The following is a 26,553-nucleotide window of genomic DNA, read 5'->3' on the forward strand; positions in this document are numbered from 1 at the left end:
CTGCTACTAAAGTAGCAACTCATTTGTGTGATATCTGTGAACATGTTGATGGTACTATGAGCAGGTACGACAGTACGAGTAGGTTATTGCTGAGTAGTTGCTCCTTTAGACGGCATCCCATACAAGCTGACCAATTGTCTTTACGTGTGGTTACTCGTACTTGATGTATTTGGGATATGCATGCCTTTACACTGCAATTTAGTCTTCCCATTGTTATTGTTTTTAGGCAAACCAAAGGATAAAAACTGAAATAAGAGCATGTCATTGCAGTATTTATTTATTTCCATTAAAAGTAAAAGAAAAATCAGACAACTCTATTAAAATAGGTTACATAAATAAATGTCTTCAGGCAGAAGAAATTTCCACCCGCTGGCCATTAGCATCACAAGAGAAATACACAACGTCCTGACAAGAATGCTTCTTGCAGACATTGTTTCCTCAATTGTTGCACGATGTCTTTGTCCTGACATTTTTGTGTCATCCAAATATGTGATCTATTCCAGGTGTAGGTTTGTCATGAACTGGGCCTCGTTTTCTGAATTTTTCAAGAAATATTTGTATAGCTTTCGGAAGGTTCATTAGTTTCGCTCTTTGCACTAGATGATCCTTCATAAGACCATATGACAGGTTTTTTTTTAAAAAAGCCATCAGTTTTCTGTCTGGGGTGTTGTGGCTAAAGATGACATTCAAATTTATTCCTGCAATATCAAGATGTCGATAGAATAATGCCAGCAGCTATCTGGTTATTCTGGCTGTTGTATGCTCACATCTAATTCACAGTATCTGCTCCTCCGTTGGTTCTGTTATAGTCCAGATTTACCGCTGATTTCCCACTTTAGATGTCAATTTCATTTGTATCGTGCATCGTAGAGATGAGGACCACAGCTTTGGTTTTTTTTAATGTCAGTTGAAGATAAACAGATTGTATTGAAAGCCATTGAGTGCCTATTTACTTTCCCCCGTGTTACCAGCTTGAAATTCAGGTGCTTTTTTTTAAAGTGCTGATGGAGGTGAACTTTGTATCTACTAGATTATGAGCTAGACTAACTGGTGTAATAGTTATGTCATAACATTCCTGTTCGTGCCCTGTATGGGAGTTACCAGTCTTTTGACAACATCTTCAGGTTTATTTGATTTTAGATAAGGTGCAGCAAACTGCTTGCCACAATACACTTCGAAATTGAGGGTTTAAAATGTTCTTGCGTCACTAAGGGAGTATAGTTTGATACCATACTTTGCAGGCTTATTTGGAATGTACTGTACAAACCTACAATGGCCTGTAGAGGCTTGCAGCATTTCAGCAATTGTCACAAATTCACTGACATTATAGTTATTTACAAATTCTTGATGAAACTCACGTAGAGGTGCCAGTTTTTCTGTAGACCTTGGTTCAATTCTTGTTTCTATAATGTCAAACCTAATTGCTCGAAGTAGAAAACAGAGTTTATAACTGAAAAGTTATTGTAAGATAGTCACATCAGATGTCAACGGTTGACTGCAGTTGGCATGATGTCCTTTCTTTATGCCAATCAAAAAAAAAGTGCACCAAAAAGAGCATGAATTTCTTCTGCTGAAGTGTCTTGCAATCATGAACTCTAGAATAGTTGGTATCACATTTTTTTCCCAGTCCATGTGTTGGTATGAGCTACGATGTCTTCTATCGTGTGATAACAAAATAATATGCATCTAACGGTGTAAGTGTGTTTGTCAGTCCCTTTTGGACCTAGTAAAGTTTTGGTAATGTTTTTAGCATTTTTTCCCCTGCAGTTAGGGGTGGAAAGTCTGTTGTAATCATAAAACTACTCCTATGTAAAGCTACTGAATTTATAGAAATAACGTCAAAGTGTTTCACAATAAGTTCTGGACTTTGAGACACTATTAAAGAAAGAAAATATATTCAGTGGAATATTTGAGTACCCATATTCAATACATACTTCAAAAAATCCTATTTAGATAGCAGCAAATACTCCATTCAAACACAAGAGGGACCTGTGAATTCCACTGGATATATTGTCTTCCTTTAATAGGATCTCGCAAAGTCTGGAACTTATTGTGAAACACTTTGATGTTGTTCCTATAAATTCGTGAACTTTACAAAGGAGTACTTTTATGATTACAACAGACTTTTCACCCCTAACTGCAGGGGGAAATGTGCTAAAAACATTATCAAAACTTTACAAGGCCTAGGTAGTTTGTTTTTTAAGCATACGAAGGTCCAGTTGAATTGAAAAAATACACAAGGTGGTAATCGAGTGACTGAAAAGATGAATTTGCTTCAAGAACAGAGAAAGGATTGTATTGAAGTAAGAAAAACAAGCCTGGCAGAAAATATTTACCAGCTTATTTAACTGTAAGCAAAATGCATAAATTTCTTAAGATTACTGACAAAAATCACACAAATGTCTGTATTCATTGTGTTGTTATGCTTTTCGTTCAGCCTTTAATGTTTTGTTGTGGCTCCTTGATTGGTATTTGAAGTGAATGTTTGAGGCTAAAACTGTGACAAAGCCGAAACAAACTCACAAGAAAAGCAGCAAGTCATTGTTTCGTATCTCATGTATAATAATCAAGCAAAGCATTTTTTATTTTAAGCCTGCTCCCCGAAGGAACTTGGAAGGGTCAATTTTGATCTCGTGCAGAACCAATCTGTAGTGAAGGCTACTATAGGGGAAGTACACTGTGCATGCCAAATATGATATTACACATATGGCATAGCACTTCACACATTAGAGAAATTATTGAACTAGGATAGTTTTCTTCTACAGGTGGCTAGAGACAGAGCATGGCAAGGGCTGCAATGAAGTATCACTTCAACAAAATAGGAAGTGAGAAACTAAACAGTGAAGGGACTTCTACATTTCCGAATCTTGTGTGGGACAGAGCAAAAATTACACTACTTTCTCAATTCGATTCTGCCAACAGGAGAAACTCTTGATGATGGTGCATATGCATTGAAGGCTCTAATTTGAATTGTGGCTTGAAAACGGAGAACGTTTTATTAAGAAGAAACTTCAGTTTGTGATTTTTCTCCACATGTAGACCCCTTTGTTCATGCGTATAGGACATTTGGTTTGGTGAAAACGAAAAGGAAACTATTCTAGTCATTGCAAGGACACTTTTTCAACAGTAGGTACTCTGCCTGCAACTTCTAATGTACAGTTTGTGTATTGGAAAGCATGTTGTGAAAAACATTTGAAGACAGAAAAGGCTTCAAAGTAAGAGGCAAAAGTTATGAGACTTCTTGATTCTTCATCTGACTGGCTAACATAAGTGTACTGTTCTGCAGTCAGCAAAATCCATACCATTTTCAAGCAGCTGTTCACCCTGAATGACAGGATTTTCGTACTGAAAACTATTAACTGTACAAACGGGGCCAGTTCACAGCAAAGGTGTCAGATGTTAGAAGTCTGCTCCAGGGGGACAAACTAGACGCTTCGCGAGAATAGCCTGCAAACTGTCATGGTGAGGCGGCACACTTTTAACAGCTTCAGCAGTCAGTATTATAGGTTGGGGGGGGGGATACATAGACCATTAATCTGATTCTATGATTAGTTACAGGATGTTCTATGGAGTTTTCTATGTATTTATTTATATAATAGAGGGAAACATTCCAAGTGGGATATACAAAAACAAAGGTGCTTTAACTTACCAAACGAGAAAGCGTTGGTATGTTGATACACAATAAAGCACACAAATGAAGCTTTCGCAACCCCTTGTCCCTTCATCAGGAAAGAGGGAAAGATGAAAGGATGTGGGTTTTAAGGGAGAGGGTAAGGAGTTATTCCAGTCCTGGGAGCGGAAAGACTTAGCATGGGGGAAAAAAAGGACAGGTATATAGTTAGAGGGGATTGTATACCTGTCCTTTCCCCCTAAGGTAAGTCTTTCCGCTCCTGGGATTGGAATGACTCCTTACCCTTTCCCTTAAAAACCACATCGTTTTGTCTTTACCTCTCCTTCCCTCTTTCCTGATGAAGCAACCGGGGTTGTGAAAGCTTGAATATTTGTGTGTGCGTTGGTGTTTTTTATTGTGTCCATCAACATACCAATGCTTTCTCCTTCGGTAAGCTAAAGCATCTTTGTTTTTATATTTATTTACATGTCAAGTTCCATTGGACCAAATTGAGGAGCAAATTTCCAAGTACATGAAATTAATACATAAAAGTAATAACCGATAATAAAATGTTGATGAACCTGAAAAAAGTCAGTACATAAGTTTAAGTAAAAGCAAACAACAATACAACAAGAATCAGCTCCTTGACAGAGTAGGAGTAGTGGTCCATGAGGAAACTCTTCAATTTTGATTTGAAAGTGTGTGGATTACTGCTAAGATTTTTGATTTAGAGTGGTAGCTTATTGAAAAAGGAAACAGCAGTATAGTGCACACCTTTCTGCACAAGAGTTAAGGAAGTCGGATCCAAACGCAGGTTTGATTTCTGCCGAGAGCTACATGAGTGAGAGCTGCTTATTCTTGGGATTATGCTAATATGTGAGAAATGGCAGTATATTTTGAGAGGCCAGTGTCAAAATACTCCGACTTGTGAACAGGGGTCAACAAGAGGTTTGTGAACTTATATCACTTATTGCCCGAACCACCTGTTTCTGTGCCAAAAATATCCTTTTAGATTGGGAAGAGTTACTCCAAAATACCATACGACATAAGTGAATGAAAATAAACAAAGTAGACTAATTTTCATGTCGAATGATCACTCACTTCCTATACCATTCGAATAGTAAAAAGGCAGCGTTAAGTCTTTGAATAAGATCCTGAACATGGGCTTTCCACGACAGTTTACTATCGATCTGAATACCTAGAAATTTGAACTGTTCAGTTTCACTAATCATATGCCCATTCTGTGAAATTAAAACGTCAGGATTTGCTGAGTTGAGTCTCACTGTGATTTAGCGTTAATTTTCTAAGTCATGAACTGCATTATTTGAAACCGAGCCAATGTTGCACGCAACATCCGTTACTACCAAGCTAGTGTCATCAGCAAACAAATATTTTGTGATCTACACAATCGAATGCCTTAGTTAAATCAAAAAATATGACTAGCGTTCGAAACCTTCTGTTTGGCCCATTCAGTACCTCGCAGAGAAAAGAGAATTCAGCATTTTCAGTCGTTAAATGCCTTCTAAAGCGAAACACTACATTTGGTTGGCAAATAGTGAATTATAAAATGATCCATTATCTTTACATACACAGCCTTTTCGATAATTTTAGCAAACACTGATGGCATAGAAATAACTCTGAAATTGTCTAAATTATCCGTTTCTCCCTTTTTATAAAGCCTCGTTACTACTGAGTACTTTAATTGTTCATGAAACTGACCATTCCTAAAGAAAAAAATACAAATGTCGTTAAATACAGGACTAACATGTGCAGCACAGTACTTTCATACTCTGCTAGGCACTCCATCATAGCCATGAGTCGTTAGTCTTCAGTAATTATTGACTCAATCTTTCCCTTGTATCACAGAGAAGTATTTCAGACATCAATCTTGGAAAAGCATTTGCCAAATACTGTACATATATTTGATTCATCAGTAACAGAAACATTACTACGAACTGGCTTTATATCGTTGACCTTGTGTTGCTGGCCAGACACTTTGTTTACAGCTGACTGTATGGTTTTAATTTTATTCTGTGAATTAACTATCCTATTTGCATCCCACATACTCTTTGCCTTCCTAATAACATTTTTATTTAATTTTATTATGTGAATTAACTATCCTATTTGCATCCCACATACTCTTTGCCTTCCTAATAACATTTTTAAGCACCTTACAATACTTTGACTCTTCAAGCTTTCCTGGCGGATATGCTGTAAATAGCCTTCACGGGTTTGCCGCCTGATCACTTTGTGCAAATTCCACAATATTTCCTCGGAGCAACTGTGGCTATGTACGACTGACTGTAAATGCATGTCAATGCCCCGTTTCTCGAACATGTGCGGGAGGAATGCATAGGTGCGGAAATTGTGCATGTGCAGTGATTTGCAGATAGTGTCACATTCAAACTCCCTCTGCCAAAAATCGCAGAGTGGCTCTCCTGCATATGCCCTATATGCTGCATTTGTAAATCATCCGATGTCTGTATTCAGTCAGTGTTCCACAATTGCTGATACACCACATTTCCTCGAGCCAAGGTTTCTCAGTTTTGCAGATGGTTGGAAAACACACTCAATTCCGTATCTTTCGGGGACTCTTCAGATTCTTGATGACATGACACCAAAATACAGCAAAAAGGCCAAAGTTGTTGTGTCTTTGTGTGTTCATTATGTTCCATATATTGAACTCACCTGGGCCCAAATGCATTACATGTCTGTCTCAGAATAACAGTTTTGTTGGAACAATGTCTTCAAATGGTGTATTTCATTCAACAGGCTTTCAGGATCAGATACCCCATGTGCTCTATGAACTAACATACACAATGCACTACTGCGTTGTGCAGGATGATGGCAGTTTGTGGTGTGCACAATGTGGTACTTTTCCTAAATTTAAACATTGTATAGATTCTGCAGCTGCCATTAAACGACAGCAGATTGCGGCACTTGTGATAGAAAGGGTGTGTTATGTGTCAGGAATTGTGCTTGGGTCCAGACAATTGCTATCACTCCATCTGAAGATTTAAGCGAACTTTTCAGTGGTATCCTGGAACTGGGTAGACAGTGCCACTTGGGCTCTGACTGACTGGACTGAATGACAAGCTAAGTTTCGTCAAATGACTAAATACAGTTGACTCGGGGAAGCCCGAGTGCAAGATGGCTTGCCAAGAAGACGTACAGTGTTTAGTCTCACGGAGAAGACTTTGGGTGATGCTGCAATTTTGGTGCTAGAGAAGGATCTGAATTTTGTACCTACACTAGGGACCATTCCCCTCCGATATGTGGTTAATGGAATAGAGCAGGCTGTTTCGAAACTTTCTAAGGATGCTGCCGAAGAGGTTAGGTGTGACACATGCCATATCTTGACTCAAGCTTCATCTGAGAGGTCCAACTTTAACATTACCTCAGCTGAAAGAAATGCTGTACGAGAATTGAGAGAAGACCTAGACATTGTCATCTTACCTGCTGACAAAGGAAATGCTACTGTGCTTCTCTCACATACAGAATAAAACAGCAAGATATACAAACTGCTCGACGATCCTGCATATGGTAAATTAAAAAAATGATCTGACGGGTAGGATCCAGAGAGACTGTGGAACTCATCAGGAAGAGCTCGATTCGAGCGAAAGTCGCAAAGGGTTTGAGTCAGTAGGCTGCAGTTCCTCCTAAACTACGGAGCCTACCCAAGATCCATAAGAATGGGGTGCCTCTCCGTCCCATTGTAAGTAACATAGGAGCACCTACTTATTTTGTTGCCAAATACCTGACATCACTATTGGGACTTCTCGTAGGCAAGTGCACAATTACATTCGAAACACTGAAGATTTATAGGTCGCCTGATAACTTAGATAGCAATCATCGGATCTGTTAGTTTCGATGTTGTTTTTATTTACAAAGGTGCCCTTGCAGTACTCTTTGGAGCACATTAGTAACAAGTTTGAAGAGGACATAGTGGCATTATTTAAACGTGTGTACTTCAACATACTTGTTATTTCATGACCAATATTTTGAATAAGTGGACGGTGTTGCCGTGGCAAGCTCTCTTGTCTCCTATAGTTATTCTGAGAGACAGGTACGTAATACATTCAGGCCCAGGTGAGATCAGTCTGGAGCAGAACGATATGAAGACGCCCACCACTTTGGTCTTTTTTCCATATTTTGGTGCCATGTCGTCAGGAATCGGAAGAGTCCTAGGAAGACATGGAATTAAGTGTGTTTTTCAATCATCTGCAAAACTGAGAAACCTTTGGGTTTGGTTAAGGACGACCTCGCCCTAAGGAAATTTGGTGTGTACAAGCTTCCTTGTCAATGTGGGGCAGTGTATATAGGCCAGACTTACCGCACAGTACAATAATGCTTTGATGAACATCGGTGTCATACATGTCTTCGTCAACCAGAAAGGTTGGCCAGTGTGGAACACTGTCTGAATACAGGACAGTGGATGATTCAAGAAAAGACGGAAGTTTTATCCCCGGCATCATCATTCTGGGATTGCGTCATTAAGGAAGCAATACATATCTGTACAGCTGACAATGTCATCAACAAGGCTGCAAGATTTCAGCTGAGCACATCCTGGAACCATGCATTGGCTACTATTAAACCACAATGCGAAAATAAAGATTTAGTAACAGGCCAATCATAAATATTGATCTAGTACAGCTGTTGGTGAGTAACGTCTGGCCGCAATGTTGGCAAACGCAGCGTACTGTGCAGCACGGGAGACCAACTCTGTGATTTTCGGTGGAGGGAGTTTGAATGTGGCACCATCTATCTGCAAATCATTGTGCATGCGCAATACCCATGCCTGCACATTCTTCCCTTGCGTATTTGAGAAACGAAGTGTCGACGGGTGGATACTGTCAGTCATACCAGCAAGGTGGAACCACCTGAATATGTCGGTCGGTTGCAACAAGGAAATCTTGTGGAATTCGCACAATGTGATCCGGCAGCAAACCTGTGAAGACTATTATACCTTACAATACTGTTTGTGATGAGCTACTGTAGCTTGATTGACTACTTCTAACATTTTGATATAATTCCTGCTTCATTGTATGTGATATCCTTATCCCACTAACCAGCCACCCGAGCTGCCTATTGCTGCCAGTAACCCATTCAGAACGTTCTAGTGGAAATCAACTCTCAAGGAGCATGAGAAATGTGTTAAGGAAAGCATTATAGTTTCTATGTTATCAGCACAATAAACATCCTGACACTCTTGTTCCTTGACAAGGTTTAAAAAACTCCATTGCTGTTGAATTAACTTCCCTACGTAGTTTGTAATTATATGTGGCATTTGAGTATAAAAGCCTTTTAGAGTTAAAATTTGTGAATCATGGTCTGAAAGGCCATTCACCCTTTCACTAACAGAATGCTCATCTAGTAATGAAGAATGAATAAAAATATTGTCTATGGCTGTGCTACAGTTCCCCTGCACCCTAGTTAGAAAAAACAGTCTGCATCTGATTATATGAATTTAGGAGATCTACCAACATACTTTTTCTTGCACCTTCATATACAAAATTTATAAAGAAGTCACCACATACAACTAATTTCTGGTACTTCCTACAAAGTGAATGAAGAACCAACCCCCTCAATGCTCTGAAGTCATAGTTCGGGGACCTATAAGCAACAACAATTAGAAGTTTAGTTTCATTAAATCAACTGCCCCTGCACAACGTTCAAATATCTGTTCAGTGCAGTGTCGCGATAAGTCTATGGACTCAAATGGAATACTGTTCTTTACATACATAACCAGTCCGCCACGCTGTAAGGAACTCCTTGAAAAACAACCAGCTAATCTGTAACCTGGTAAACAAAGCCTCTGAATTGTCAAATTATTTAAGTGGTGCTCTGATATACCAATAATTTCAGTCAACATCTATAAGCAGTTCACTAACTTCATCTCTAATACCACTTACAATTTGGTGAAATGTTAATTTCTTCTCTACTTAGAAACATGATATCCTCTGAAGGTGAGCCTCAGTAGAGGGACTTCCTTTAAGCATGTATACCTATCACCTGACTTCAATCCAAAAAATGTGCAGCTCTAACACCAACTACTACAGGAATTTTTCCACGAGTGATCCCACCACCAGCCACTAGTCACCTATAAGCTTTGCCAGCCTCCCCTTCCCACACCTGTTGAGGTACAGGCCATGCCTAGTGAAATCCGACCTACTGATAGGCCCAAGTGACACCACTGAAATGTGACCCATGCCCTCTGCCATCAGCAACCCCCTCCAGCCCCATGTTAATGTGCCTAACAGCTGCAGTAAGATTAGGTCAATCATAACGTTGAAACAGTTGCATGAAATGGACATTAGTGCCACCAGTTTGAGTAGCAATCTTTACCAGGTCACCACCTACATCATATTCCCCGTCCCTATCAAGACTGTTCCCTGTTCCACCCACTGGTCACTACCTGATCCTCCTTCGTAAAATTCCTACACAAGCCCACTATGCTGTCAGTCACCTGAACCAATCCTGCACTAGGGTTCACAATGCAGGTGACCTGGTACTCACTCCCCAACACTTCTGCAACTTCTGGCCCACAGCTGCGAACTACCTAGCAGCAGAACCTTCTTTCTGTTAGACTTTGCAACTGACCTAGGCCTCCATGGTCGAAAGATTGAACGGTGCACAGGTAACTTAGTCTTGGTACCGACTTAATTTTTACAGAAGAGAGTAGATCGTAGCTGAGCACTCACTGCATTAGCTTTGCTACATCTCGCTTCCAGTTCTTTCACTATGTTGCCATCCTGTGAGAATATGCATCCTAAGTACTTGAAACTGTCCACCTGTTCTAACTTTTTCCTCCTATTTGGCACTCAATCCGTTTATATCTCTGTCACACTGACATTACTTTCGTTTGGAGATGCTAATCTTCATACCGTAGTCCTTACATTTCTGATCTAGCTCTGAAATATTACTTTGCAAACTTTCAATCGAATCTGCCATCACAACTAAGTCACCACATATGCAAAACTGCTTATTTTGTGTTCACACATCTTAATCTCACCCAGCCAGTCTATTGTTTTCAACATATGATCCATGTATAATATGAACAACAGTGGAGACAGGTTGCAGCCTTGTCTTACCCCTGAAACTACTCTGAACCATGAACTCAATTTACCGTCAACTCTAACTGCTGCCTGACTATCCATGTAAAGACCTTTAATTGCTTGCAAAAGTTTGCCTCCTATTCCATAATCTCCTAGAACAGACAATGACTTCCTCCTAGGAACCCGGTCATATGCCCTTTCTAGATCTATAAAGCGTAGATACAATTCCCTGTTCCATTCATAACACTTCTCCATTATTTGCCGTAAGCTAAAGATCTGGTCCAGTCAACCTCTAAGAGGCCTAAACTCACACAGATTTTCATCCAATTGGTCCTCAACGAATACTAGCACTTTCCTTTCAACAATACCTGAGAATATATTACCCACAACGCTGATTAGAGGTACCTGTGTAGTTGTTACAATCTTTTCTGTTTACATATTTGAAGATTGGTGTGATTACTGCTTTTGTCCAGTCTGATGGAACCTGTCCCGATTCCCAGGCCATTTCAATTGTCCTGTGTAGCCATTTAAGACCTGACATTCCATTGTATTTGATGAGTTCCAACTTAGTTTCATCTGCCCCAGCTGCTTTATTGCACTGCAATCTATTGACCATTTTCTCCACTTCCTCAAATGTGACCCTATTTCCATCATCATTCCTATCCCATTGTACATAGAAATCTGAAACATTACTGATCGTATTTTCACCTACATTGAGCAACTCTTCAAAATATTCCCTCCATCTGCCCAAGAAATCCTCAGGATTCATCAGCAGTTTTCCTGACCTGTCCAAAATACTTGTCATATCCTTCTTCCCTCCCTTTCGAAGACTGCTAATTACACTCCAGAATGGTTTTCCAGCAGCTTGACCCATAGTCTCCAACGTGTTTCCAAAGTCTTCCCAAGATTTCTTCTTGGATGCTGCAATTATCTGTTTGGCTTTGTTTCTTTCTTCAACATAACTTTCTCTGTCTACCTGAGTTCTAGTATATAGCCATTTTTGATACGCCTTCTTTTTCCTTTTACAGGCTGCCTTGACTGTGTCATTCCACCAAGCTGTTTGCTTCATCCTACTTTTACACACTACATTCTTTAGCCACTTCTAGTACTGTGTCCCTGTACCTTGTCCATTCCTTTTCCAATGACTGTAATTGACTACATTCAACTAACTGGTACCTTTCTGAGTTCATTGTTATGTACTTGTGCCTGATTTTCTTATCCTGAAGTTTCTCCACTCTTATCCTCCTACATACGGACATGACCTCCTGCACTTTCGGCCTCAAAATACCAATTTCGCTGCAGATTAAATAACGATCAGTGTCATCAAAGAATCCCCTGAATACACGTGTGTCCTTCACAGCTTTCCTGAATTCCTGATCTGTTATTATATAGTCAGTGACAGATCTGGTTCCCCTGCGTTCCCAATTATACCGGTGAATGTTCTTATGTTTAAAAACAGTTTGATTACTAAACCCATACTGGAACAGAAATCCAAGAGTTGTTTCCCATTCCTGTTGGCCTTCATATCCTCTCCAAATTTACCCATAACCTTTTCATACCCTTCTGTTCGATTTCCAGTCCTGGCATTAAAATCACCCATGAGCATAACTGTCCTTGTCCTTTACTCCAACAACTACATCACTGAGTGCCTCATAAAAACTACCCATCTTATCTTGATCTGTCCCTTCACAATGCGAATATACTGACACAATCCTAATTTTCTTGCTAGACACTGTCAAATCTATCCACATCAGTTGTTCGTTTACATACCCCGTACTGCAACTATGCTGGGTTCCATTTCTTTCCTGATGTAAAACCCTACACCCCATTGTGCTATTCCTGCTTTGACTCCTGACAGGTAGACCTTGTATTCTCCCACTTCCTCTTCTTTCTCACCTCTTATCCGAATGTCACTAACAGCTAAAACGTCCAGCCCCATCTTAGTTGCAGCCTCTGCCAGCTCTACCTTCATCCCAGAGTAGCCCCCATTGATATTAATAGCTCCCCATCTCATTTGTTTGCTGAGTCGTATCTTAGGAGTCCCTGGTTTGTCAGTTAGAGGCAGGTCTCCATCACCTCCAAAGGTCCGAGGCATTTTGCGCTGATTGTTGCCAGCATCATATTTATAGTACCAGGGAAGCAAGTTGCTAGCCTTACTTGCCCCGAGTCCCATTCAGTTTTACCCCCTAACGGCTGAGGGACTAACTGGTGAATTTGCTAGTGTTTGCCATATGAGCACAAAGGTGACGACAAGTCAGAATGTCAGAGATGCCCAGCCTTATTTCAAAGTATATTCCCAGTATATTCTGCCCAATGAAAATATTTTTAGCTAATCCCACACAGTAACCCACTACTCACAAACTTATGACAGAGCCCACACTTCTCACTAATGGTAAAATTTTTCAGTTATTGAAAAAACTGTATGTATACATTACCTAATTTCAGTTACACCTGTAGAACTATTTATAGAACTAACAATAGCAATCTCGAAATTCTCTGACAACTAAGAAAGCAGCTACTTGTATTAATACTACTACGTCACAGCCAATACCAGTACCAACAAAACTTCACAAAATTATTAGCTAGAACCAATAATTCAAGCAGCCACTGGAACACTCAACTAAGTTAAAACACTGAATGATCCCATTGTGAGTGGTAAGTGGCGGTTGTTTTATATTCCTAGAAATTCTTGTTTTGTCCAAAGATGTAAAAGCCAACTGTTTGCATTACGTAAGCCAGAAATGCCTCTCTCAGTATGTTTATTCTTACAATATACCTGCTCTGCATTCTCAGATAATGCTTGGGTAGTAACGGAGCACTGTCTGTTTATTAATAGAATGTGGAAAAAAACCAGGAGATAAATTGTGGTGAGATTCTTTGTAGTTACGTCATAACTTTAAAAAAGGTTTTGTCTCAATTGTTTAGTCACTAGTAGCGGAGAATGGCTACCATATTTTGTAGACTTCCAGATGCATTTTTTCCTTCAAAAAATTACCTCCAAAATTCAGGTGCATCTTATATTTAGAATTGATATAAAATATCCAGTGTTTGATTTAAAATTCCTGCCGGTCTTAAAAATAGCCGTATATATGCCGCCATGGGAAACCAATCTCTTATCAGGCAACATTGGATTCAACTGGCAGCAGCAGCAGTATACCAATGTGACAAAAGTGAATTGTGGGGATTAAGGTTGGAGTTGGTTGGTGTACAGGTTTATGAAGTGAAGTGTCATGGACTCAGTATGTGAGCTAAAACAATGTATCAGAAAATGCCACAAGAGTGTGAAGAGAGAATATTATCTTTCCATCACTTTATTATTCAACAATGAAAGAAAACCATTGTGGAGCTAAGCCAAATTGTGAATATGGATGAAACTTGTGACATTTGATGGCCGAGTAACAGAACTGTTACGAAAGGTGCTAAGACTGAAACTGTAAAAGCAAATAGACATGAAGAAATGCACTGTACTGTTGTCCTTTCATGTTGTGATGACTGTATTAAATTTAACCCAGTGTTCATTTTTCAGTGCAGAGTGATGGCTAAACGTTCTGAAATACTGCCAGGTGTTGTTCACATGCGTGACAAGGGTTGCATGGATGATGCTGATACGAAATTATGGATTAATAGTGTGGGAGAGAAGGAAAGGTGCTTTTTGAAAAAAACTTCTCTCCTTATGCTACATCAGTTCAGTAGTAATTTGAAAAATTCCGTGAAAGAGAAATTTAGACGGAGAAATACAGAGCTTGCTGTTATTCTAGGACTAATTACTTCTCAATAAATAAGCCATGTGAAGTGCGAGAGGAATGGAACATATGGACGATGGATGAAACCCATCATGCCAAATGGTTTTTAAAACTTCCTGCAATAAAAGAAATGTCAGAGGATAAAACAGTCATGGTACGAGGGTCAGTCAAAAAGTAATGCCTCCTATTTTTTTTTCTACGTTTAATTGTCAGGAAATTTAAATGCAATTACATAGGTTGAAAACCACAACATTGAGGATCATTTTGTCATTTTTCAATGTAATCTCCGCCCATCTCTACAGTTTTGGTCCATCTTTGAACAAGGGCATGTATCCCAGCACGGTAAAAATCACAGCTCTGCTTCCTAAGCCATTGACGCACGGATGTTTTGACGGCCTCCTCATCTTCAAAATGAATCCCACGATGAGCTTCTTTTAGTGGCCCGAACAGATGGAAGTCTGATGGTGCCAGATCAGGGCTGTATGGGGGATGAGGCAAAACTTCCCATCCAATTTTGACAATCTCGTCAGAGGTGTGACGACTGGTGTGTGGTCTTGCATTGTCATGCAAAAGAAGAACATCTGCCATTGATTTTGTTGGGCGAACTCGCTGAAGACGTGCTTTAAGTTTTTTGAGGGTTGTGACGTATTGAACAGAATTTATTGTGCATCCCTGCTCCAAAAAATCAACCAGAATCACACCCTCTGTATCCCAGAAAACTGTTGCCATAACTTTCCCTGCCGATCGCACAGTTTTGAATTTTTTCTTCCTCGGCGAGCTTGTGTGACGCCACTCCATTGCCTGCCTCTTTGATTCGGGTTCAAAAAAATGCACCCATGTTTCGTCCCCGGTCACAATTTTTTTCAGAAACTCATCTCCCTCCAAACGGAAGCGCTGCAAGTGTTGGGAGGCTATTGTTTTCCTTGCCTCTTTATTCTGATTGGTTAATATTCTTGGAACCCACCGTGCACAAACTTTTGAGTACCCCAATTGTTTAATAATCGTGATCACACTGCCTTTACTAAGAGAAATAATGCGACACACTTCATCTGCAGTCACCCGACGGTCACCACGAATGATGTCATCAACTTGCTGAATGTTGTGTGGAGTCACTGCACTCACCGGCCTGCCGCTCCGCTTTTCGTCAGTCAACGGTGTTTGCCGTTCAGCTTCCTTACAACGACGAACCCATCGTCTAACAGTGCTGACATCTACTGTCACAACACCATACACCTTCTTCAGTCTTTCATGAATGCGTATGGGCGTTTCACCTTCTGCATTCAAGAATTCAATCACACAACGCTGTCTCAAACGAACATCGATGTCGGCCATCTTACAAACTTCTGCTGTGCTGCCACCTGTTGACACAGAAAGTTACTATTGCATGGATTGCAGAAGAAGGTTTGAGGAATGGCGCCAAATTCAAATTTTTCACTTAACTTAATTCTTTTAAGTAGAAAAAAATGGGAGGCATTACTTTTTGACCGACCCTCGTATATAGTAAGGGAAGGCTTTATTGTTAAATCTTTCAAGAAGTGCGGCATAAGTAACACTCCCAATGGCAGTGAAGACAATCTTTTGTATGAAGAGGATGGCGATGAGGAGGAGGAGGAAGAAGAAAATTAAGATCTTCAGCCTGGCTTTGCAATCTAATAATGAAAAAGGTGCAAATGATACTTTAAATAATTGCTTAAAACCTAAGTTGTCTTAGCTGGTGTAGTGTCTTATGGTCCATAAAATATGCTACATATTTTCATATGGAATCAGAAGAAATAGACTTTAGTCTCCTAAGTGCGTAGTTCATCTGTGTCACAGTCCTCATGTTACAGATCAGAAATAATTGATCACCAGTGAAATGTTTCACATCATATAATGCACAAAACAATGTGAAAAAAAGTATGCAGATGTTTCAAAAGTTACTTAACTGGAGTGGAAGTGCTTTCCTCAACCTTAGACTAGGTGGAAGGAAATCCAGGAATTGCTAGCATAGGTAAAAAGTACTAAATATCTAAAGACGATGACTTTGATACAAAAGGCAGAACAAGTCTGGAAAATAAAGTATTGCAGATTTAAAAAGATGTTTAATTTTGTAAAACAAATACTGAAAGTATATTAAAAATACCCTGACTGTTGACAGAAAACCATATGAGATTGGCAACTTCCATATGAATGACAGTATAGAATAAAATTACCAGTTTTTTCTTTGGAGGAGCTCTATGTGCTGCCACATGGTGATTTTAAAAAGATCATGAATGGTGTAGAAAATAGTGGTCTGCAGGAAAGTTGTAAACACCCTTGCTGTTCTGAGTCTGGGACTAATTGTATTTTAGTTGATTTAGTACAGGACTGTTTTAAAATAAATGCTACTGGTCGCTTTGAACTGCTTTATCAAACTTGAATTTTGTGGTTGTAAAAAAATCACAACGTACCACAGCATGTGTGCTGTTTGCCGTGAAAATGCCAAGCCTCACTGCGCGACCAACAGGTTGGTCTGTCTTTAAAGATAATGACACTTCTGGAGGCACCTCTTACTAGCAAGGTACAAAGCTATTCTTGGTTGGACACACTTTCTTACATATTTGAAAACATAATAAAATAACCTGCCAGATGGCAAAAATTTACCTACAAAATGAATGATTACTTAGTCAAAACACACAATAAAAAGTTAGGACAGAGCTGTTTGAGCCATCACTCAATTATAATTAAAATGTTTGTGGAGCATTAGACTTAATGTTACATTGACATGTTCTTAATGGAATACTGGAGTTGCTCAAAAAAGTTATCTTGCTAATTGCACATAAAATTTAAGAAAATATTTAATCAGAAAGACTGTAAATGTCTTATATAGTACAGCCATTTTGTTTTGGTACAGTAGATGGTCGTCAGTACATGATCTGCCAAGTATTTAGAAATAATACTTAGTACTGAATCCTTGCTATGCTTTTATCTGTTTAGTATTACATATTAATTAGAGTGGTTGTTAATTTTTTTGAATATTACATTTGTCAGTTATCAGGGTTTAATTATACATTTATTTTCAGGGCACGAGATTCTCCTGATCGCAATGGGGATGTTAACACAAATGAACGGGATTGATTGCTTTGCTTAAACACTCATTTTGGACCTTCTGGTGATTTCTGGGAGGCATCTAGACAGCTTGGAACTTCCAGATTATATTTTTAAGTCACTCTTGTAATGCTTTTAAAATGTTCCAGCACTTGTTTGACTAAAGAATGAATTAGGCTAAGCTTTATTACTTAATGTTTCTCCATATGTTGTATTGAGTACTACTTTTGCAGTGCTCACTGCCAGTGTTAGATTTGGACATGCATTTTGTAAACAGTGTACCTTTTATAGGTTCCTGTGAAAAAATGCAACAGGTTTGTATTTAAAAACACATTCATACTTTTCTTATAAACTATTGAGTGGTATCAGCTCGTATACTCACATGAAGTATAGTTTCCTATAGTGTGATTTGACAGATTTTTATTTTTGATCTCACTGGAATGATATAGTTAACCACTTCAGTACTGGGCAACAATATTTTTCAGTTCAGTTCTGTTATGTCATTTTGGGCACCAGCCTATAATAAGATTGTAAACTCCTTTGCAGTAGTACTAAGAACTTCACGTGTTTGCCATATCAAGAGCGGTTGTCTTGTGGTGACAGTTGAGTGATAAGCCATTCTCTCTCTCTCTCTCTCTCTCTCTCTCTCTCTCTCTCTCTCTCTCTCTCTCTCTCTCTCTCCTCTCTCCTGTCTCCTGTTCCTCTCCATCTCCTGTTCACCCCACCCTCCTGTTCTTAGAGAGAGAGAGAGAGAGAGAGAGAGAGAGAGAGAGAGAGAGAGAGAGAGAGAAGGGGGGGGGGGGGCTTGTTTAAATGTACTTGTTTGATTTTGCAGATAGTTAATAAAAATTTAGGAATGTACCTGCCTGTGAAAATAACAGGTACACATGACAGGTCAATTTTCAGCATTTACCTTAGATTCTGTAGTTTGTACTCATACACGTCATAATAACTGAATTTATTCAAATGCTTGTCTTCTCCATGATTGGTCATACCTGTATTGCGACAGCTGTCTTCAACTTAACAAGTGTGTAGTAAATCAGGTGGGTCCAGTAGGACAGTGATAGCTGCGAATAAGGGGAAGGCTTGTGTGCCACAAATCCTTTAAATTCACTTCTTCATGTGAAGTTCTTCTAATGAAGTGTACTTAAATGTTATGTTAATAAAGTATCTTTTCGGACATTGACATTGTGGAATTACTTTGTACCTTGTATATTCAGCAGTTTTGACTATGGAGTGAAAGGATTCATTGTGAGAATAGTGTGAAGTGCACTGAAAAGACTGTTTGACCAGAATTAACCCTTCCACTGCTGTGGATGTGTAAACATGATCTGTTACACCGCACCCCAGTTGCTGTGGTCTCACATAAGTTTACCACTTAGGCTTTCCAGCAGTGCTATGGATGGATGTATGCATCCGGAGCTGCCGACCTCTCTGCTGCGGATGAGTTACTTCCACATCCCTGAATAAAAAGGTTTAGGGAGTATTTATTGTACATCATATGTACCTCATTGTGTGCCATCATTTACAAAAATCTTTGCTTCAATGTCTTGAATTGTATGAGGTTATGTGACTGTTCTTATGATCACGCGATTTACGACGTGCAAGGATGTGAATGGGTGCATCGTGTGACTATCCATTGGATATCAACAATGTAGGAAAACAGATTGCTATTTACTGTAAAGAAGACATGTCAAGTTGCAGACAGGTACGATTAAGACACATGTAGCTGTCAGCAGCGGCCTTTGTCAGGAAAGATACACACAAGCACACCTCACAAACGACTGCCAATTCCAGCATCTCAAGCCAGAATGGATATCCATTGGATTAAAACCCAATAACTAGAATTTTCAGAGACTCCCTTGATGTAAACAGAGGATGGTCAGTGTATACATCCTACTCTATTGATTTTAAATAAAATTTTGATACCTTATCTGCATTTCAATTACTGCAGTGTACTAGTGAAAATCAACTACACGCTCAATTTACTAAAGGCAGTTTTATCTCTACAAATTCTTTAAAATTTTACACATTGTTTTATGTATATGATGCAGTTCTGTAAGTAAAACATATAATAAAAGAAATTCAGTTCTTTGAGAAGATCTGATTAAGATGAGAAAAACAAAAGTTTTCTTATGTAATAGTTTTTAAGAAAAAATGGGTAAGTATTTCTTATCAGCCAGGATGCCATCTCAGCACAGGCACCAGTATCTGGTGAGCAGTACAGCCATAACAAAAGCTACCATCAGCTTGGAATGCAGAGAGAATGTCTGGCAGTGAGTGTGTTAATATGATTGGTGTTTATGAAAATATAAACTATGTATTATCAAACAATGGGAAGTTGAGGCAGGAATACTAACAATGTAGGAAGAGACAGGTTGCTACTTACTATAAAGATGACATGTTAAGTTGCAGACAGGCAGAATCGACCCACAGTCTAGGCCAGAAAAAGAGAAACACACACTATTCATTTGCACAAGCGTGCACACCTCATGTGCGCATTACTGCCAACTCTGGCAGCTCGGGTGCCCTAGTGGTTAGCGTTGCTGCCTCTGGATCTCTGGTTCGATTCTCAGCTGGATTGGGGATTTTCTGTACCTGGGGACAGGATGTTTGTCTTGTCCTCAATGTATCATCATCATCATCATCATTTGTGACAGTAGCTAGATTGGATTGTGTAAAAATTAGGACTTTGTACGGGTGCTGATGACCACACGATTGAGCGCTCCACAACCCGATTGTCATCTGACAGCTTGGGCCAGGCATTCTTGCACAAGCTGCTAGGTTTGGCGATAATGTCTGCATGAGGTCTGACTGCTTGTGTGAATGAATGGTGTTTTTTTTATGATGGAGGCTATGGACAAAACCTTACGTGTGTCTTTTAATTGTGCCTGTCTTCAACTTACTGTGTCACTTTTTATGGTAAGATAGTAGCGGCCTATCATTACCGACATTGTAAATAATGTATTGTGGCCGACTTAACACAAAATGGATAGTGGATATTTCCATATTAATAAAGCAAATTTCTGAGTATTACTGATTTTGTTCTCAATTTTTTACACCATTTGGTTGTAACTATGCTCTTTGCTGCTTGTGGGATCTTTTTCATTTGTACTGTGCTCAGAATTATGTATATGATTTTGAATTTTAGGAAGCATAATTGTTGTTGATAAGAAATTTTGAAGATGTTTTCTTTACACCCGCTTTCCATTTTCTTGTTGAGTGAAAAAAATTAATAATCCTAAGTTTTTTACATTATTGTATGGGCACCAATTTGTAATGATTTTTGATCTGGTTATGTTTTCAAAGTGTAGTTATTTTGCAGGTGAGTGAGGACATGAAATAGGAAAAAGTTGCGTTTGTTTAGACTTTAAAACCCAACAGTACAGTCACCTGTATTATATTGCCTTTTTTGTTGTTGCTCTTAATGACACATCTTTTTTGTTTCTTTTTATATCTGGAGTTTGTAACCATGTATTCGGCAGTGGATGCCAACTAGGTTAACATTCTTTGTATGTTGATTCGTATTTTTGTCATTCAGTATACACTATGTACAGATATTCTTGTCCTTTGCTCTAATGAACAACTGACAATCATTAATCGAATGCACAAAATTAGACATTAACATTTTGATTTTGCAGGTATAGAACTGATCATTCATTGTGTCTCAGATGTGTTCCATAAGTCTCATGTGGCTAATCCAGTGGCCAAGATAACATTGAGAGTTCACTATTATGCCCCTCAAACCACAGTATAATGATTCTGGCCTTTATCATGGAGAGTAAAACTGCTGGAAGATGTCATTTTCAGACTCCCTCGATGTAAACAGAGAATGGTCTGTGTATACATCCTACTAACTTTTTGGTACTGTAGGGATAACTAATGAGGAGGTATTGAGTAGAATCGGGGAGAAGTTTGTGGCACAACTTGACATGGAGGGGGGACCGGTTGGTAGGACATGTTCTGATTCATCAAGGATTACAAATTTAGCATTGGAGGGCAGTGTGGAGGGTAAAAGTCATAGAGGTGACCAAGAGATGAATACACTAAGCAGATTCAGGATGATGTAGGTTGCAGTAAGTACTGGGAGATGAAGAAGCTTGCACAGGATAGAGTAGCATGGAGAGCTGCATCAAACCAGTCTCAGGACTGAAGACCACAACAACAACAACAGGGATTTAGTTGTCCATAATATGACTGCCATACTGCTTGACCTCTAAGAATCACAATTGGACTCCGAACAAATTGCAGGATCTGAACTTTCATAAATGAGTTGAAGTGGATGTCAACACCAAGGGCTTGTACCAACACATTCCATTTCCAATTTTCCGGTTCAGCTGCTGCAATTTCTGTAATTTGCTATTGCTGTTTAACATTAAGAAACTGCAGCCAGTAGGAGAGTGAAAAAGTTTCAGGGAAAGAAGTAGGAAAAAGCATTTGTGAATAATATGCTGAAGACCAGTCATAGAGCTTAATAGTGGGATAGTCTGTGTTTGGAGTACAATACAGCTGCAGTTGGGCATTACAGATTTAACAAGTCCTGGGTATGTTTCTGGAAGTATGTTGTACCAGATTTCTACATCTAGGTTACCCAGTTCCTGTAAGCTATGGGCCAGCAGTTTTCGGGTATGGAACTGAGCATTGATAGTGTCCCAGATGTGATCCAGATGAGCTTCATGTGATGAATTCAGTGGCTAAGACAAAACAGTGTGAGTTCACTATTATGCTGCTCAAACCACTGAAGCATGATTCTGGTCTTTCAGCGTGGGCTATTAAATTGCTGGAAGATGCTATCCTCAAATGGGAAGATATCGAGTATGCAGAGGTGTACAGTAGGTTCACTTTCAGAGGCAGTGATTGTTGTCAGTCAGCTGTTATTTATCTTGTAAACTTGGATTGAGTTGGTGCAGTTCCCAACACGTAGGCCTCCAGTAACTTAAGTTATCTTCTGAAACATGCTACAGATATATCAGCACTTCGGTATAGTGTGGAAATGACATTTCACAACGTACACGTTTCTTACTGGTGTGGAAAGTTGCTTTTGCACTAATATTGAAGGAAATTGTTTAGATAACTTACATGGCTGATACCTGTAATTTCAGGTGTATTTTGTGACTGATGTGTTATATCAGTATTAATAGAGCTCATGAGGTTGAAACAAGAACTTAAGGGTGTTAACCAGACTTGAAAAGATCTACAGCCGTAAGAACCTAGTTTGGAGTTGCAGACCAGTGAGTTTAAGTCCTTCCTTTGAAATGTGTTATGTTCAACAGTTCTCTGGTTTTGCCACCAAACATTCCTGTACCCACAGCAACGAAAGAGTTTTAATTTGAAATAGCGGTAATAGTTTTGATAATGGCACATTTCCAGATTTTTACACTACATATCATAACAAATATACAGTTTGGGACGAATATTAATTTACTGCATCAGGTAAATACATATTTTCGTAGTTCACATGTATAAATACGAAAATCTCAAAATATAGCACTTAAGCTTCACAAACACACAAATCGAGATGCTTGCTCGGATTGCTTTTGTTAGTGGGTCACAGCAAAGGACATGTCAGGCGAAGGTGTTTGTGATGATAAAACAGAATTCCTTGAATGTTTATTTCAGTATTATTTTTACTATTTTGAGTATGCAGTTTTCAGTCATAACATGATCTGTTGGAAACCTAAGGTTTAGGTAGGTAATGCTCAGATGGTTGCAAGTTCATGAAACCTATGAATGTGGCTCAGAGGTGCTCATCATACTTCATGTCCTATTTGTAGTATGTGGCAACTGTGATCTTTGTGTAACATTGCAGATTCTGTGTTGCGATTGGCCCGTAAAAGCAGACCAAAGAGACAGGTTGGTTTGTATGTATGCTAAAGTAGTGTTGTAATTAATGTACAACATTGAAGATCGCCTCAAAAGAAGTATTTTTTCTAAAAGTGTTGGCAATTAAAACTGTTACTAGAAAGGAATATTTTCTTTCAATGTCAAGTCGTCATTCATTTGGCAGAAAAGGTACTGCTATTTCAAGATTGAACATGAACTTCAAGATTGAGGAAAGTCAGTCAAATTTCAACATACAATAACTATTATCAATATTACTAAAGTCATCCTCGTATTTATAACTCCTCTATACGGGGAAAAATGTCAAGTTTCACGAATTTTGTAAAAACAGCTGACTACATTTTTCATGTGTCTGTATTTTCAAATTTTTCCTATTCTTTCCCACAGCATATTATTGCCCCCCCCCCCCCCCACCCACCTCAAACATACAGCTGTTCACCTGGCATATATGTGGACAACCATTGGTATCATTTAACAAGGAATATGGTTCATCTGAGCAGACACCTTTCTACTGATATACAGTCCAATCTCGATACTGTACCCTTCACAGTTCTAATGAACGGTACTTTTTACAAAAGGTAAGCTCACACTACACACCCTTTTAACCCAAGGACACCTAAGGGGTGGGGGTTTGTTGAACCCACAATTTTTTTATGTCCCCTGATTTTGCCCAAGTAACATTCATACCACATATTCCCTTTGAGTTATTGTTTGTTGGCTATTTTATGAAACGTTAGTGTCTATATTTTATAGAAAATTCCTGCTTTGAAAGAAAAAGTAAACTTTTTATGGGTCCAACAGACCCCCACCCCCTTAGGCTTCCATTCTAATAGAAAATTTCCCTTAGTAGGATTTCGTATCTCTCATCTCTAAAACAATGCAAGTTTGTTTCTTGTTGGTTGGTATTCTTGATATGTACAACAATCGGTTCACTTTCAGAGGAAGTGATTGTTGTCAGTCAGCTGTTGTTTATCTTGTAAACTTGGATTGAGTTGGTGCAGTTCCCAACACGTAGGCCTCCAGTAACTTTGGTGTCCTGCACAGCAAAAACGAAACCATGTAAAAACTTACTGATGTTAACAATGCACCAAGATAAAGGCACTGCTAAAGGAGAGAAGAATAAAACCGACATAAATGCATATTATAATTCCATGAAAGGTGGAATTGATACCATTGATCAAATGGCGTGTATGTACACCTGCAAGACGGGAACAAAGAGAGGGCCTCTACCTGTATTTAACTCTCTCATAGACATTTGTGCTATCAATGCAACCACCATATTCATCCAGCAATGGAATGAAAAGAAACACAACAAACGGAAACTTTATCTTCTGCAAGCTGGGATGGAACTAGCGAAATTGAAATTGCAGGTAGAATAAAGAAGTGCCTATGCAAGAGGGTTATCTAACCAAATTGTTCAATAAATGGAGACTATTCTACAAAATAAGAGAAAAGTGACAACAAATGTTAAAACAGCTGATTCCTCAAACTGGGGTGCTATCAAGCACGGGGTCCCACAGGGTTCGGTCTTAGGTCCTTTACTGTTCTTGATATGCATTAATGACTTACCATTCCACATTGATGAAGATGCAAAGTTAGTTCTTTTTGCTGATGATACAAGTATAGTAATAACATCCAAAAACCAAGAACTAAGTGATGTAATTGTAAATGATGTTTTTCACAAAATTATTAAGTGGTTCTCAGCAAACGGACTCTCTTTAAATTTTGATAAAACACAGTATATACAGTTCCGTACAGTAAATGGCAAAACTCCAGTAATAAATATAGAATTTGAACAGAAGTCTGTAGCTAAGGTAGAATTTTCAAAATTTTTAGGTGTGTCCATTGATGAGAGGTTAAACTGGAAGCAACACATTGATGGTCTGCTGAAACGTCTGAGTTCAGCTACGTATGCTATTAGGGTTATTGCAAATTTTGGTGATAAGAATCTCAGTAAATTAGCTTACTATGCCTACTTTCATTCACTGCTTTCGTATGGCATCATATTCTGGGGTAATTCATCGTTGAGTAGAAAAGTATTCATTGCACAAAAACGTGTAATCAGAATAATTGCTGGAGCCCACCCACGGTCATCCTGCAGACATCTATTTAAGGATCTAGGGATCCTCACAGTAACCTCACAGTATATATATTCCCTTATGAAATTTGTTGATAATAATCCAACCCAATTCAAAAGTAATAGCAGTGTGCATACCTATAACACCAGGAGAAAGGATGATCTTCACTATGCAGGGTTAAATCTGACTTTGGCACAGAAAGGGGTAAATTATGCTGCCACAAAAGTCTTTGGGCACCTACCAAACAGCATCAAAAGCCTGACAGATAGCCAACTAACATTTAAAAATAAATTAAAAGAATTTCTAGATGACAACTCCTTCTACTCATTGGCTGAATTTTTAGATATAAAGTAAGTAAAAAAAAAAAAAAACCTTAATCATTAGTGTCATGCAATATTTTGTGTAATGTAATTTCTTGCACAGACATCTTTTATTAACCTGACACGTTCCACATCATTACGAAGTGTCGTATTCATGATCTATGGAACAAGTATTAAAAAAAAAAAAAAAAAACAGAAGCACGTCGGCCTCCTGTAGGGAAAGGTCGGTGCCAAATTTGTGTAAGGAAAGGTAAAACAAAGTAGTACAACAATCTAAGTAAACCAAACTGTATTGTGGACAGTGTTATAAACATGTCTGTAACACACATTCAGAAAAAAATTGTGAAGTGTGTGTCTTGCCTTGAAGTTGACTGAGAGTCGTCTATTGTATATGAACACGTCTGTATTTTGTATTGTAATATGTCAATTTTTTATTCACTCAATCCAATATTTATAACAATTAACATTTATAAACCGATGACTTAGTTAAAATACATTTTGAAAGTTGTAATTTTTCGTCAGTAAACTTATTTAATTCCTGTGGGCTCGCCGGACTCCTCCTCCCCCCCCCCCCCCCCCCCCCCCCCCTTCCCACCTTAGGCCTCCAAGTTAGGAAAAAAAAAAAAGGCTTGGGCGTCGAGGGTATTTAGAAAGTAAAGATACACCGTACGCCAGAGGAACAGAAGAATTTTGGGGAGCAAGTTGGTAACACTAGTGTTGACCTCGGACCGTTTAGCTATCTCCTCGCGGTCGTACGGCAATTGAACCACAGAACAAGAAGGAAAGAGAAGCGCAACTCCTGTGTTAAGAGGGAAACACAGGCCGATAGCAGCGCCTCTA

The 26,553-nt window shown here is 38.9% G+C and overlaps 1 protein-coding gene across 1 annotated transcript in view; it reads left to right on the forward strand.

Annotated features, from left to right (window-relative positions):
- The window catches only part of LOC126279082 (serine/arginine-rich splicing factor 7-like), a 28,989-nt gene extending 10,329 nt beyond the window's left edge, over positions 1-18,660 (forward strand). The window contains exon 6 of the mRNA XM_049979542.1: positions 17,450-18,660. Within this exon, the coding sequence (XP_049835499.1) occupies positions 17,450-17,504 (55 nt within the window). The 3' untranslated portion in view covers positions 17,505-18,660. The remainder of the gene's footprint in view (positions 1-17,449) is intronic.
- Positions 18,661-26,553: the final 7,893 nt, after the last annotated feature.

This window comes from Schistocerca gregaria, chromosome 6 (genome assembly GCF_023897955.1).
Source record: "Schistocerca gregaria isolate iqSchGreg1 chromosome 6, iqSchGreg1.2, whole genome shotgun sequence".
Lineage (NCBI taxonomy): Eukaryota > Metazoa > Arthropoda > Insecta > Orthoptera > Acrididae > Schistocerca > Schistocerca gregaria.